General features: G+C 42.7%; 1 protein-coding gene across 1 annotated transcript; it reads right to left on the bottom strand.

The window, feature by feature from the left end:
• Positions 1 to 323: 323 nt before the first annotated feature.
• On the bottom strand, positions 324 to 16,556 carry LOC139417294 (transmembrane protein 240-like). Its single transcript, XM_071166556.1, has 4 exons — positions 15,178 to 16,556; positions 14,714 to 14,820; positions 5,325 to 5,533; positions 324 to 1,464 (listed from the first exon to the last, which is right to left on the bottom strand). The coding sequence occupies exons 1-4, from the start codon at positions 15,232 to 15,234 to the stop codon at positions 1,310 to 1,312; spliced, it is 528 nt and encodes a 175-aa protein (XP_071022657.1). The 5' UTR covers positions 15,235 to 16,556; the 3' UTR covers positions 324 to 1,309.

The following is a 16,556-nucleotide window of genomic DNA, read 5'->3' as shown; positions in this document are numbered from 1 at the left end:
GGACAAATGTCACACTATCCCTTTAATCTTATTTTTAAAAGTCCCAGACATACCAGAAGTAGCCTCTCTGAGGTTAATTGGTGTTCATGAAATCACATTTCTATTTCTTGATTAATTAAACCACAATTAGGTTTACTGCATGTGGATGGCATATACTAAAATATTCAATTGAACTGAACAGTTGATTTACATTCCATATTTCCTGTTTAAAAACATAACCGCTCACAAGTACAACCTCTAGGATTTTTTTTTTTATCCATACATACACTGTTCAATTGTATGGTTACCAATGTTGAGGCAATGACACATTCAAACGTCAGGGGTCACTGTTGTGCTTCAATGGCACTTTTAATAAAACAGACATTTTATCTTCACAACAGCAATGTCTGGACAGAGAGGGAGAGAGGGACTGGGTGAGGGTTCCCACTGCTTCTAGGCTGGTTGCTTTTGAGTAAGTATGAAGGAATTGGATGTAGCAAAGTGGGAAGTGCTATTGGACACAATATTGGGAAGACGAGGGAAGCACTGAACTGTCTCCGTCTTATCTTGACTGGCATTCATTTTCTACCTCCTCATAAATAATAACAGTGCAGAGAACCCTAACCACAAACGTATGCTCCCCTCCCCCTCTTATATTTACAGGTAAAATTAATACATTCATTTAATTCACTAGGTAACAAAACAAATTAATCTGTTTTTAGCAGACATCACACTGTTCACTTCCAGACGGCTGTCATCCTCCTCTTTCCTACGCTCCGTTTATCCTTCCATACAGTCCATCAGCTCTACTCGTAACACTTGACTCACCACACTCACGAACAAACCTACCCTGTGTTCCAACTTCCCCATATTTAGAAGTATTTACAGAAGCAGCAATCTAAACTTCCCATCATAAAATCTTGAAACCCACCCCTATCCATTTACCTCCCTCCCACTTTAGAGAAATACCCTCCCCATAGAGATTTTTTTTAATAAACACTGTGCCCCCCATCATCGTACCCTGTTCTAAAAGATCATGCCAAGTTTCAACAATGAACACAGAACATTTTTCTATACAGAAAGCACCCTTAAAAATGCTTGTTTTTCCTTCCTACCTCAATGGTGGACATGGACATAGACAAGATTTCAGTGACGACTATCTTCTGCTCGAGTTTGGATTGGTGGGTGCTGACTTGTGTCAGGGTCATCGTAAGAAAGTTTCGGGCCAGGTGTGTTATGAACAGTCAAAGGGCAGTTTTCCAGTGTCTCTGAGGCAGCAGTTGGCCTTGGGGCAGTTTGAGGGGCTGGAGGGGGGATTCTTGTTTCAGAGTCAGAGGTGGCGTGGGCTGGGGTGGCCGTTGTGGTAGAGCTTCTGCTTGATATGGACCATGTTGCCAGTGGAGTCCTCCAGCTGTCTGAGCTGGGCGCGTCGACGCAGATCTCGAAGGTTACAGAATGAGGGGAGCCATGACCAGGAAGGGGTGTCTGGGGGACAAGAGGAGAGAGGGAGGTTGTTAGAGGAGTGAAGTAACTAGAGAAGTGAAATAAACGATTAGAACATGTATCGTGGGGTAATAAGAGAATGGAAGTGCATTTGGTTAGGTTTATTAGATGCCCAAAATGTCCTTGATGCTCCCATCAACCTAATCCTTGGTAGTACAATAGTCCAATTACAGAAACACATTTGTTGCCCACACATTCATCTGCCAAACATAGAATTTTACCCATACTGTACGTGGTACACTATATATATAAAAGTATGTGGACACCCTTTCAAATTAGTGTATTCGGCTACTTCAGCCACACCTGCTGGCAGATGTATAAAATCGAGCACACCGCCATGCAATCTCCATAGACAAACATTGGCAGTAGAATTGTTACGTTCGTTGAAAGGATCGGACCAAGGCGCAGCGTGATATACGTACATTCTCTTATTTAAAAGAATGAACACCGAACAAACCAACAAAAATAACAAATGAAACGTGACGCTATACAATATAGTGCTGACAGGCAACTACACATTGTCAAGATCCCACACCAGAAAGTGGGAAAAAGGCCTGCCTAAATATGATCCCCCAATCAGAGACAACGATAAACAGCTGTCTCTGATTGGGAACCATATCAGGCCAACATAGATATACAAAAAACCCTAGAGTACCCACCCTAGTCACACCCTGACCTAACCAAAATATATAGAAAATAGAGATATCTAAGGTCAGGGCGTGACAAGAATGGCCTCAATGAAGAGCTCAGTGACTTTCAACGTGGCACTGTCATACAGTGGGATGCCACCTTTCCGACAAGTCAGTTCATCAAATTTCTGCGGTTCGGACTAGGCCCCTCAGTTTCAGTGATAGGAAATGTCAATGCTACAGCATACAATGACATTCTAGACGATTCTGCTTTTCCAACCTTTTGGCAACAGTTTAGGGAAGGTCCTTTCCTGTTTCCGCATGACAATGCACCCGTGTGAAAAGAGGTTCATACAGAAATGGTTTGTCGAGATCGGTGTAGAAGAACTTGAGTGACCTGCACAGAGTCCTGACCTCAATCCATCAAACACCTTTGGGATGAATTGGAATGCCGACTGTGAGCCAGGCCTAATCGCCCAACATCAGTGCCCGACCTTAGTAATGCTCTTGTGGATGAATGGAACCAATTCCCGCAGCAATGTTCCAACATCTAGTGGAAAGCCTTCCCAGAAGAGTGGAGGCTGTTATAGCAGCAAAGGTGGGACCAACTCCATATTAATGCCCATGATTTTGGAATGAGATGTTCGACGAGCTGGTGTCCACATACTTTTTCTCATGTAGTATATGTACGTTTCAATTTATATATCCTGTTATACATTAATAATAGCGACTTGAAAAAAATATTTTTGGATTTCTTTCCCAAGCATATGAGTGTGAGGTAAAATTTGTGGAGGGATTTGTCCCTGTCAGGCTTAGATGGTGAGGCCCGCTGAGATGGGAGAGAAACAGGAGGGAGAGCCCCAGACAGCACTAGCAAATATCCCTGCAAAAGGTTGGGGGGGAAGGGGAGTAGCTGGAAGAAGGGAGGGAGGGGGGAGTTATTTATAACTGTGAATGGGTATGAAATCCACAAGGACTGTTCTGAAGGGTATCCAAAGGAAACGTCAGAACGAGACAGGTCCTTCTCATTTCAATAAAAGGATGGAGAGATGGAGATGGAGTCAGGAGAAAATGTAAATGGTAATGTAATGCGGAAAGTGGGGTGAGGGCAGAAATGTTAAGGTCTTTCTACGGAGGGAGGGAAGGGGGTGATGGTTTTGCCAAGTCATAATTTTCCTCTTTTGTTATCATATTTTGTTACCCTATTTTGCTAAATCAAATGTCTTTCCACCGACGTCACTGGTGCCAAAGAATATGAATCAGTTATTCATGAGAAATAGACAATAAGAAAGGAATCATCCCTTTCCAAAAGGATGCTGTATAAAGAAAATGGATAGAAAAGGGGGATTCAATAACTGAATGGAGAGCATATAGGGTATATAGATGGAATTAGAAAAAGCAAAAGGAATCAATGTGCACCTCAATGTAGTGTGTGTGTTTGTGTGTGTGTATGGTGTGCATGTTTCTACCTCGCCCGCTATTCCAGCTGCTCTCTTTCACTCTATTAATAGCTCCCGAGAAGAGAGGGTGTGTGTGTGTGTGTGTGTGTGTGTGTGTGCGTGCGTGCGTGCGTGCGAGAGAGAGTGTATGTGGGGGTGGGGATGTGACAGTATCTGCACCCCCCCTCCTTCCTTCCCGCTCCATCAGCCTTACCTTCACTCCCTTTCTCAGGGAGGCTAAACGAGTCTGACCCGCCATCAACGTCACAGCCAAACACCGGTGAAGGGGCATTCCTTCCATGCACAAGGATTCCAGCACAAAGTAAAGCCTAGAGCCACCCTTCTATACCGCGAGGGAATCATTTGTATGTATAATCTGGGTATATTTTTTATGTTGATGTTATGCACAGAATATCAAATGGGTTGATTCTGTGCTGCAAAGCTAAACCAGTTGTTTCTTGCCTAATACTACTAGAATCACAATCTAAGACTGGCAATATATGTATGCTTCAAACTACCAAATTCTCTTTTATCATCAAGACAAATATGACATGCATCAAAAAAATATGGCATTACTACTTTTAATTGAGTATTTTCAGGACAAAAAAATAATGTAATACTGTTGTTTAGTACTCCATCTTTGTGTACTGGTTTCATATTAATCAAAGGTAATGAATTGGCCATCTCTTTCATTTACACTCACTAGACATTTTACACCTCTATTTTCTGACCGTGAAAGCAGTCATCCAGGTCACATCACCTACATTAGCATTGTCTTATATCTAAAGGATCCATGCCAGCTACAAAAATAGGCCTGTTCTGACATTGAGAGCTGCACAAGATTAAGCTTAGCTGACATAATTGGAATATTCCAACACTTATATAAGAACACTGGATAAATGATTGAATCAGGAGTAGGAGTATGGACAAGAAGTCCTCTAATATGTTCACATTGGCATAGCCTCGCCCCCAGTGAGGTCTGGCTTGCTAATCTAACATTGGCAAGACTTGAGACATTGTATATCTTTGTGGTGTGCCCTCTGTATTACGGGTAGGGAATCTTTGTCTCAGTCAATCAGCATGTGCTAAACACATGACATCTGAGGGCAGCAATATTTCCACAGCAATATTCATATTAGTTTCACTATGCCTGTACTTTACACACATAATTATTCCCCCTCAATGGAAACAAAGTAAGCTTTTTCCAATTTCCTTCACCCACTAATTACCTGCATAACGTCTTAATTCCGATCCATGACCACAACACACTGCATACAGTACTGTACATTATATATCTTGTGAGACAATTAATTTAGCCTGGAACACACTTTTCCATTTTTCCCCTATTAAATTAAAAAACAACTTTGAAAAAACAACTGAGCCCTTATGTCCTCAAGTTCTGTAACGTTTCCCATAACCATCACTTATAGCCAGGTGGGTTGGGCTATCCACCCACCCAAGGAAGCCTGGTTTCAATGAATGGTACGGTGGTCAACAGCAGCCTGTATGTCAATTCTGGCCATTTGCACACCCATGTCACATCCCCACGAAAATATGTAGGAGTAACACTGATCAACCTCATATAATGTAGCAGTCAAAATATTAACGCCAATACCACTTCACTCACCATCTCTCTTTTCACGGAGGTGGGAATCAACAAAACAATACTTCTCTCATCAGATTATTGAAAACATTTCTGTTCATTCTGAGGCACATTTGTCAGGTCATGTCAAACTTTTCCCAGTCAACTGGACCCAGCCTCTTGTTGACTCACCATAGTAGCGGCTGGCCCTCCATGCCCTGACAGCACAGTGCAGCACTCCATCCAGCCACAGTAGGAGCCAGCTGATACAGAAGCCCAGCAGCAGCCCCAGCATCAGGTCCATCTCCTGCTTGGTTACGCTGTCACTGACAAAGTAGTTCTCCGACGAGTCCACCAGAGAATGGTCCCCATCGTACGGGATCACATAGTGGACATGATGCCTGGAAGAGACCAAGCTGGAGGTTAGAAGGTGTTAGTGATGGAGGGAAGGACAAGGACAAGATGAGATGGGGCAAGGGAGGTGAAATTAGGGGGGTGGGTGATGAAATTGGATAAATAGCAGGAATTCTCATTACTAATTTGGTATAAATTGGAGAATAGAAAGGCATGCTGGTGAATAGAGAATAATTAATATCTAGAAACATACTTGAACATCAGTGGAAACAGCTGCGATATGAATATAAATTGATCATTCCCATTTCCAATTCCAAATAAACACCAGAGTATTATCAAAGCCTTACATAACAGCATACCTAACGTTGCTCTCAAAGGTAGCCTGCATCTCATACAATGAGAACCTGTGGTTCACAAGCAGTGATCTGACAAGCTAGCAATTGCTGGTGCCAAATGAAATTACTGTGGATGTGGCCTCAGGCCTGATCCTCAACACAGGGGCCCCTCAGGGGTGCGTGGTTAGTCCCCTCCTGTACTCCTGTTCACCCACGACTGCGTGGCCAAACATGACTCCAACACCATCATTAAGACTGCTGACGACACAGCAGTGGTAGGCCTGATCACTGACAACGATGAGACAGCCTATATGGAGGAGGTCAGAGACCTGTAAGTGTGGTGCCAGGACAACAACCTCTCCCTCAACGTGAGCAAGACAAAGGAACTGATCGTGGACTACAGGAAAAGGAGGGCCGAACAGGCCCTCATTCACATCGACGGGGCTGTAGTGGAGTGGGTCGAGAGTTTCAAGTTCCTTGGTGTCCACATCATCAACAAACTATCATGGTCCAAAAACACAAAGACAGTTGTGAAGAGGGCACGACAACGCCTTTTCCCCCTCAGGAGAGGGAAAAGATTTGGCATGGGTTCCCAGATCCTCAAAAAGTTCTACAGCTACACCATCGAGAGCATCCTGACCAGTTGCATCACAGCTTTGTATGGCAACTGCTCGGCATCTGACCGTAAGATTCTACAAAGGGTAGTGCGTACGGCCAATACATCACTGAGGACAAGTTTCCTGCCATCCAGGACCTACAGTATATACTAGGCAGTTTCAGAGGAAGGCTCAAAAAAATGTCAAAGACTCCAGTCACCCAAGTCATAGACTGTTCTCTCTGCTACCGCAAGGCAAGTGGTACCAGAGCGCCTAAGTCTAGGTCCAAAAGGCTCCTCTACCCCAAGCCATAACACTGCTGAACAATTAATCAAATGGCCACCTGGACCATTTGCATCGTCACTTGACCCCTACCTATATGTACAAATTATCTTGACTAACCTGTACCCCTGCACATTGTATCCCCTGTATATAGCCTCGTTATTGTTATTAAAAATATATATATATATTTTTTTACTTTAGTCTATTTAGTAAATATTTTCTTAACTTTATTTTCTTATAACTGCATTGTTGGTTACGGGCTTATAAGTAAGCATTTCACGGTAAGGTCTACTACACCTGTTGTATTCGGTGAATGTGACAAACACAAATAGATTTCATTTAGTTTGATTACTTAAGGTAGGCTCGGGCAGCATTCAAGCTCAGGTGGCCTCATCTGTCTATCTGTTCCATTAAATGTTTATGCTGAGAGGATAAACATTTTACGTAAAATTAGTAGCTCTTATTTAAAAGACAGTAAAAGACAACGTGGGCTGCGTGTCAAATGGCACCTTTTCCCTACATAGTGCACTACTTTTCACCAGAGCCTGAATGCAGTCACTGTGTCACTCACTTTCCATTGGCTTAATTCAGGGGAGTCATGCACCCCCAAAATCTGACAGGCCACAAAGTAATTGAGGATGTCTGGGGGTAGATCCGGAGAGAGGCCTCCCGTCCTGTAGTTGGAGAATATTGGATTTTTAAAAGACCTGAAATACTGTAGTTTTTTCCTGCAATCTAGAGCCATAATCATTATGCTTAATTCTATGTCAAAAAAACATGTCTATTTTTTTGCATATCTAAGCATATCTCTTGGGCTGTCTGTATCCGCCTGACTGAAATAAAATTGTGGCTAGTAGTATTACAGAGAAACAACGACAAAAAAGATTATACGGTGCATTCTGAAAGTATTCAGACCCCTTGACTTCTCCACATTTTGATACTTTTGTTACAGCCTTATCCTAAAATAGATTAAATACATTTTTTCCCTCATTAATCGACACACAATACCCCATAATCACAAAGCGAAAACAGGTTTTTAGATTTTTTTGCAAAAATATAAGATCCTATTGTTGACAGTGCATGTCAGAGCAAAAACCAAGCCATGATGTCGAAGGAATGTCCGTACAGCTCCAAGACATGATTGTGTCGAGGCGCAGATGTGGAGAAGGGTACCAAAAAAAATCTGCATCATTAAAGGGCCCCAAGAACACAGTGGCCTCCATCATTCTTAAATGGAAGAAGTTTGGAACCACCTACACTCTTCCTAGAGATGTCCGCCTGTCCAAGCTTAGCAATCGTGTGAGAAGTGCCTTGGTCAGAGACATTACCATCTCTGCAACACTCCACCAATCAGGCCTTTATGGTAGAGTGGCCAGACGGAAGCCACTCCTCAGTAAAAGGCACATGACAGCTCGCTTGGAGTTTGTCAAAAGGCACCTAAAGGACTCTGACCATGAGAAAGAAGATTCTCTGACCTGATGAAACCAAGATCAAACTCTTTGGCCTGAAAGCCAAGTGTCACGACTGGAGGAAACCTGGCACCATCCCTATGGTGAAGCATGGTGGTGGCAGCATCATGTTGTGGGGATGTTTTTGAGCGGCAGGGACTGGGAGACTAGTCAGGATTGAGGCAAAGAACAGAGTAAAGTACAGAGAGATCCTTGATGAAAACCTGCTCCAGAGCGCTCAGGACCTCAGACTGGGGAAAAGGTTCACCTTCCAACAGGACAATGACCCTAAGCACACAGCAAAGACAACACGGGAGTGGCTTCGGGACAAGTCTCTGAATGTCCTTGAGTGGCCCAGCCAGAGCTCGGAATTTAACCTGATCAAACATCTCTGGAGAGACCTGAAAATAGTTCTGCAGCAATGCTCCACATCCAACCAGAGTTTGAGAGGATCTGCAGAGAAGAATGGGGGAAACTCCACAAAAATACAGTTGTGCCAAGCTTGTAGCTTCATACCCAACAACCCTTTAATTGATCACAAAAGTGCTTCAACAACATACTGCGTAAAGGGTCTGAATAGTCATGTAAATGTGTCATTTCAGTTTTTATTTTTAATTAAGATCAAGGGGTCTGAATACTTTCTAAATGCACTGTGATATATTATATATATATATATATATATATATATATATATATATATATATATATATATATATATATATATAGTATATACACTGAACAAAAATATAAACGCAACATGCAACAATTTCAACGATTTTAATGAGTTATAGTTCATATAAGTAAATCAGTCAAATTAAATAAATTCATTATGCCAGAATCTATGGATTTCACATGACTGGGCAGTGGTGCAGCAATAGGCCCATCCACTGGGGAGCCAATCAGAATGAGTTTTTCCCTACAAAATTGCTTTATTACAGACAGAAATACTCCTCAGTTTCATCAGCTGTCTGGATGGCTGGTCTCAGACGATGCCCCAGGTGAAGAAGCCGGATGTGGAGGTCCTGGGCTGGTGTGGTTACATGTGATCTGCGGTTGTGAGGCCGGTTGGAAGAACTGACAAATTCTCTAAAATGAAGTTGGAGGTGGCTTATAGTAGAGAAATTAACATAATTGTATCTAGCAACAGCTCTGGTGGACATTCCTACAGTCAGCATGCCAATTGCACACTCCCTCAAAAGTTGAGACATCTGTGGCATTGTGTTGTGTGACAAAACTGCACATTTTAGTGTGGCCTTTTATTGTCCCCAGCACAAGGTGCACCTGTGTAATAATCATGCCGTTTAAATCAGCTTCTTGATATGCCCCCTGGCAGGTGGATGGTCCCGTGCGGCTCAGTAGGCATGGCACTTGAAATGCCAGGGTTGTGGGTTTGATTCCCACAGGGGACCAGTATGAATGAAAATGTATGCACTCACTACTATAAGTCACTCTGGATAAGAGCGTCTGCTAAATGACAGGCAAAGGAGAAATGCTCACTAACAGGAATGTAAACAAATTTGTGCACAAAATAGGAAAGAAATAAGCTTTTTGTGCATATTGAACATTTATGGGATCTTATATTTCAGCTCATGAAACATGGGACCAACACTTTACATGTTGCATTTATATTTTTTGTTCAGCATATACAGTACCAGTCAAAAGTTTGCATCAACACCATTATCCCAGAAACCCTAGACCCACTCCAATTTGCATACCGCCCAAACAGATCCAGAGATGATGCAATCTCTATTGCACTCCACACTGCCCTTTCCCTCCTGGACAAAAGGAACACCTATGTGAGAATGCTATTCATTGACTACAGCTCAGCGTTCAACACCATAGTACCCTCAAAGCTCATCACTAAGCTAAGGAACCTGGGACTTAACACCTCCCTCTGCAAATGGATCCTGGACTTCCTGACGGGCCGCCCCCAGGTGGTGAGGGTAGGTAGCAACACATCTGCCACGCTGATCCTCAACACTTCCCCAGGGGTGCGTTTTCAGTCCCCCCCTGTACTCCCTGTTCACCCACGACTGCATGGCCAGGCACGACTCCAACTCCATCATTAAGTTTGCTGACGACACAACAGTGGTAGGCCTGATCACCGACAACAACGAGACAGCCTATTGGGAGGAGGTCAGAGACCTGGCTGGGTGGTGCCAGAATAACAACCTATCCCTCAACGTAACCAAGACCAAGGAGATAATTGTGGACTACAGGAAAAGGAGCACCGAGCACATCCCCATTCTCATCGACGGGGCTGTAGTGGAGCAGGTTGAGAGCTTCAAATGATCCAAACACACCAAGACAGTCATGAAGAGGGCACGACAAAGCCTATTCCCCCTCAGGAAACTAAAAAGATTTGGAATGGGTCCTGAGATCCTCAAAAGGTTCTACAGCTGCAACATCGAGAGCATCCTGATCGGTTACATCACTGCCTGGTACGGCAATTGCTCGGTCTCCGACCGCAAGGCACTTCAGAGGGAAGTGCGTACGGCCCAGTACATTACTGGGGCAAAGCTGCCTGCCATCCAGGACCTCTACACCAGGCGGTGTCAGAGGAAGGCCCTGAAAATTGTCAAAGACCCCAGCCACCCCAGTCATAGACTGTTCTCGCTACTACCGCATGGCAAGCGGTACCGGAGTGCCAAGTCTAGAACAAAAAGCCTTCTCAAACAGTTTTTACCCCCAAGCCATAAGACTCCTGAACAGGTAACCAAATGGTTATCTGGACTATTTGCATTGTGTGCACCCCCCCAACCCCTCTTTTACGCTGCTGCTACTCTCTGTTTATCTAATATGCATAATCACTTTAACTATACATTCATGTACATACTACCTCAATTGGCCCGACCAACTAGTGCTCCCGCACATTGGCTAACCAGGCTATCTGCATTGTGTCCCACCACCTTCCAACCCCTATTTTTACGCTACTGCTACTCTCTCTGTTCATCATATATGCATAGTCACTTTAACCATACCTACATGTACATTCTACCTCAATAAGCCTGACTAACCTGTGTCTGTATAAAGCCTTGCTACTCTTATTTTCAAATGTATTTTTACTGTTGTTTTATTTCTTTACTTTCTCCACACTATTGGTTAGAGCCTGTAAGTAAGCATTTCACTGCAAGGAATACCTGTTGTATTCGGCGCACGTGACAAATCAACTTGATTTGATTTGAACTTGACACCTACTCACTCAAGGGTTTGTCTTTATTTTTACTATTTTCTACATTGTAGAATAATAGTGAAGACATCAAAACTACGAAATAACACATATGGAATCATGTACAGTAATAACCAAAAAAGGGTTAAACAAATCAAAATATATTTATATTTGAGATTCTTCAAAGTAGCCACCCTTTGCCTTGATGACAGCTTTGCACACTTGGCATTCTCTCAACCAGCTTCACCTGGAGTTCCCACACATGCTGAGCACTTGTTGGCTGCTTTTCCTTCACTCTTCGGTCCAACTATCTCAATTGGGTTGAAGTCAGGTGAATGTGGAGTCCAGGTCATCTGATGCAGCACTTGATCACTCTCCTTCTTGGTCAAATAGCCCTTACACAGCCTGGAGGTGTGTTGGGTCATCCTGTTGAATTACAAATGATAGTCCCACTAAATGCAAATGGAATGGTGTATTGTTGCAGAATGCTGTGGTAGCCATGATGGTTAAGTGTGCCTTGAATTCTAAATGAATCACTGACAGTGTCACCAGCAAAGCACCCCCACACCATCACACCTCCTCCTCCGTGCATCACAGTGGGAACCACACATGCAGAGATCATCAGTTCACCTACTCTGCGTCTCACAAAGACACAGAGGTTGGAACCAAAAATCTCACATTTGGACTCATCAGACCAAAGGACAGATATCCACCAGTCTAATGTCCATTGCTCATGTTCCTTGGCCCAAGCAAGTCTCTTCTTATTATTGGCGTCCTTTAGCAGTGGATTCTGTGCAGCAATTTGACCATGAAGGTCTGATTCACAGTCTCCTCTGAACAGTTGATGTTGAGATATGTCTGTTTGTCACGTTCATCTAATGAATTAGATGGACCAAGGTACGTAGAGTTCCACATATTTATTAGACAGTGAAACTTAGAAAAAACAAAACAATAAAGAATAAACTAAACGTGACGACAATGCAGTGCAAACAGGCAACTAAACATAAACAATATCCCATAACCCACAGGTGGAAAAAATGCTACTTAAGTATGATCCCCAATTAGAGACAACGATAGCTAGCTGCCTCTAATTGGGAATCATACAAATCACCAACATAGAAAATAAACCTAGAACCCCACATAGAAAATATAAACTAGAACAACCCCCCAGTCATGCCCTGACCTATTCTACCATAGAAAATAAAAGCTTTCTATGGTCAGGACGTGACACTGTTACTCATGTCTTCAAGTAATGATGGACTGTTGTTTCACTGCTTATTTGAGCTGTTCTTGCCATTATATGGACAAATAGGGATATCTTCTGTATACCACCCCTACCTTGTCACAACACAACTGACTGGCTCAAACACATGAAGACGGAAAGAAATTCCACAAATTAACTTTTACCAAGGCACACCTGTTAACTGAAACGCATTCCAGGTGACTACCTCATGAAGCTGGTTGAGAGAATGCCAAGAGTGTGCAAAGCTGTCATCAAGGCAAAGGGTGGCTCCTTTGAAGAATCTCAAATATAAAATATATTTGGATTTGTTTAACACATTTTTGGTTACTACATGATTCCATATGCATTATTTCATAGTTTTGCTGTCTTCACTATTATTCTACAATGTAAAAAATAGTAAAAATAAAGAAAAACCCTTGAATGAGTAGGTGTGTCAAACTTTTGACTGATACTGTAAAAAAATGTATAGGACAAATCTTAGGGGTCAAGTACCCCTGTTCCCCCTATGGGCATGACGCCTCTGGCTTAATTAAAGACAATGACAAGCAGAAGTGTGTTGGAAACAAAAGTGCAATTGTTGGGGTCTAGTTTAGGACTAGATGTACTGTATGTCCCCGGGTACAGAAAGGTAACAAGCACAAGTATGAAAATATATAATTAATTTAAAGCTAAGAATATTATATGCATTGCACATTGAATATTGAGTAGCAGAGGATGTATCAATATTTAAAAATGACTTCAAATAAACCACACAAAAAATATTGCAATGATAAACGGCATAAATTATGTCACTAGACATAATTGGCATATATTTTTTACAAATGTGTCTCTACAATTCTTCTAAAGGCATATATAGGCCTAATGTAGCATTACTATGAGAATTTCTTGAAATTAGAGGGGGTGAGAGAGGCCCTTCTCCAAATTTTGGCCAATATTATTTTATGATGACAATCCTGATCTTAGTGACACTTCATGACCCATATTTCAGGTTGTTGAACTGTAGGCAGTCAAAAGAACAGTATTCATACAGGGCCAAAACCTGCTACAATGTGACTATGCAGTGATATCACATCAGCGGGGCAACTCAGAACAGATTTTCCTGTTCTCAGTGAATATATTAGATCCAAGCAAGTTAGGAATTAATTTGACTAAGATTCTGCACTGACCAAGAATAACCCAGCACTTACAAAATGTTGCAATATGTATGTGTTCAGACTCAGGCCTCAACTTGCCTTTATCCAGGGCGTAATATCCTAATGAAGTCGATAGGTGTGTATCTATTGGATCAGAGGGCTCTTATTTTAAAACCTGGCACAACACTGTTGCCATACCCTTGGGCAAGCTACAGCACTTAACAGAAATAAAATAAAATAAAACTTCCAAGACCAAGGGCCCAATTTTGGTTTACAGTTCCTGTATGTGAGTCAGTTATGTAAAACCTGTACCAATCTCATTGCCATTATTTAATGTTTTAAAACACACTAATTGAAGTAGTAAGGAGCCTAGACCACCAATCGACAAAATATGAGGCTACATATAACTTGTATAGGCCTAATCACAACAGTAATAGAAAACCTGGCCTAATTATCATTAAACTAGGCCTAGTTGTTTTATGTTTCATTCAATTTTCAGCCTTCATAATACGGGTTATAAGTAATAGATCAATGTATATATAGGCACATTCTCACAACTGGTTCAATATAGGTATAGGCTAGCCCTAATGTCCTCTCTCCAACAACATTTCCTCATATCTAAATATTTAAAATGATTCCTTAGCCCATTCCTCATAATTCATAACATATTTATGGCTCACGTATGCAGTAAAAGCCAAATAACTGAATAAAGCTTAAAAACACCGTCACAAGCTAGGCATCGCAAAAATAAGGCTATCCTTCGGTTAGACACACGCATACTCGAATGAAACCATAGTCGACATCCATTAGGTACATTTTCAAGAGATTAGGCCTATGCATGGAGCATGTTTAGAGGCTTATTAAAACGAACAGTTCAGCAGGAGAAATCATTCGAGAGGCCTATTGATCGAGTATGAGCCTATGATTAGACGGGTAACATAGCAGCTATCTATAGGCTACGCTTTCATTTCAGATGTTTGTATACATCCAAACGAATCGCTGTATGCTATTTTTTTTTTACCTTCCACAGTTGCAATGACAGACGCGGTCTTCCCCTCGTAGATGCGGTAAGATGTAGTTGTGAAAGCGATCCAGTAGTGCGTTCATGTCCATTAAACAGGCAATCGCCTGCAAATAACCATTCGAGTCAACTCACATGACAAGCACCATTTCCAACACAGCACCGTTATATGACCTGGCATTAGGCTACAGTCCATATAAGAGAAATCGAAAAATACATTTGGAAACCCACTTTACAACCCTCGTTCTAAAATGTTCTTTAGATTGTTTATTTATGATAGCCAAGGTATGTATGTAGGCTACTGTCTCAAGTCATCATTATTTTCAGTGATATCAAATGTGATCTGTATGCTATTTGTAATAGCTATAGCTACATTATTAGTCTATAGACTACATACGTAAAAAAACATGTTGTAGGCGTTTAATACACACGATAGGGGGCACAATAAAAAGCAAATATCTTACCATTACAACTGAAGCGCCAAGAATCATAAAAATCATGGTGGTTGTGATCATATGCATCAAAACTTCCAAACACGCCGCCGTTCTCTAGCCTTCTCTACCTGTCCCGGGATGAGACGGTCATTGAGGCGCCCTTACTGCACCGGACTCTCCGTCCCTCCAAACTTGCCAGATTAGAGCGCAATTAACCGGTGCAGGGGGTTGAGTCTCGGTCTCCCTCTGACCCCCTTTTGACACACGCACTCACGGTCTTCACAGTCTATGCTACTCCCCATCCAGTAATGCGTCGATTTGATGGCGCGGACCGGGTCGTGGACGGGTTTGCGTTCGGTGCCGCGTTTGCTGCCCCTGGAACGGCGAAAATAGGGTGCTGGTGGAGAGGGTGTCCTAGCCTGATTACTAATGCAATTATGTTATTTTCACGGCAGCCTACGTACCGATCTCATTTTTTAAAAATCGCAGCAAACAGGAGAACGGGTGAGCCGGTCGTCTCACGGGGATGTCCCTGGTTATTTCCCTTCCTCCAAGACAGCACTTCATTAGTTATTATAAATAAGATCCTCCTCCATCGATGGTAGCATTTAATTACTCCATTCAGATTTGTTCAATAATTGCGGTTGCGCTTTTTAGGCTACATCAGTCGTTGTCTTCTTACATGTAATAGCTTGATAACATCGATGTCAAGCCGAATCGAGATGAAGATCCAGTCGGAACCGGAACAACCCTACCCTCAGCCCAGTAAAGATCAGGCAACCGCAGCTGCATCAACGCCCGGGGCCAGACACGCATGATTATCCCACCTCGTCTTAGCCATCGAGTCAGGAGCATCCACCATCCCTTTTCGTGTGTGTGTGTGTGTGTGTGTGTGTGTGTGTGTGTGAGAGAGAGAGAGAGAGAGAGAGAGAGAGAGAGAGAGAGAGAGAGAGAGAGAGAGAGAGAGAGAGAGAGAGAGAGGGGGGGGGGGGGGGGGGTTCTGTGTCCGGATTGCATTTCTCTGTGAAACACCCAGACATTCAAGCAAATAATTCCAAGAATATGCGCTATGGTTTAACATATATATTTCACCCGCTTTACTGATCACCCCCTCCCCTTCGTCATACCGGTCTCTCGCTCTATAGTCTCTCCCCCCTCGACGTTGCAGTTCATTTTCGGATTCTGTGCCATTTCGCTTCGCTGAATTCCTGATTGCGGCCAACTTCTCATTGGCTGGCACTATGTGATACAAGATTGCACCTTATGCGCTTTTTGAACCAGCCTTTAAAAAACGACTGCTTTTTTAAAATTTACCCGCATTACAACGGGTAAATAAATGAAGGTTGGGTTTTGATTGGTGATGTCCATTTGCCCACTAAGGGGGTGAACGACTGCGGTCATTGCTCTCT

The sequence above is a fragment of the Oncorhynchus clarkii genome, chromosome 9 (genome assembly GCF_045791955.1).
Source record: "Oncorhynchus clarkii lewisi isolate Uvic-CL-2024 chromosome 9, UVic_Ocla_1.0, whole genome shotgun sequence".
NCBI lineage: Eukaryota > Metazoa > Chordata > Actinopteri > Salmoniformes > Salmonidae > Oncorhynchus > Oncorhynchus clarkii.
Note: the sequence above shows the minus strand (reverse complement) of the source record. Positions and strands in the feature narration are given on the sequence as shown.

Excerpts from the sequence above, each read along its gene's own strand:
- LOC139417294 (XM_071166556.1), bottom strand. The coding sequence starts at position 15,234 with ATGCATATGATCACAACCACCATGATTTTTATGATTCTTGGCGCTTCA. Across the intron at positions 14,821-15,177 it reads TTGGCGCTTCAGTTGTAATG|GCGATTGCCTGTTTAATGGA; the intron begins GTAAGATATTTG and ends GGTTATTTGCAG. Across the intron at positions 1,465-5,324 it reads GAGGGCCAGCCGCTACTATG|ACACCCCTTCCTGGTCATGG; the intron begins GTGAGTCAACAA and ends CTTGTCCCCCAG.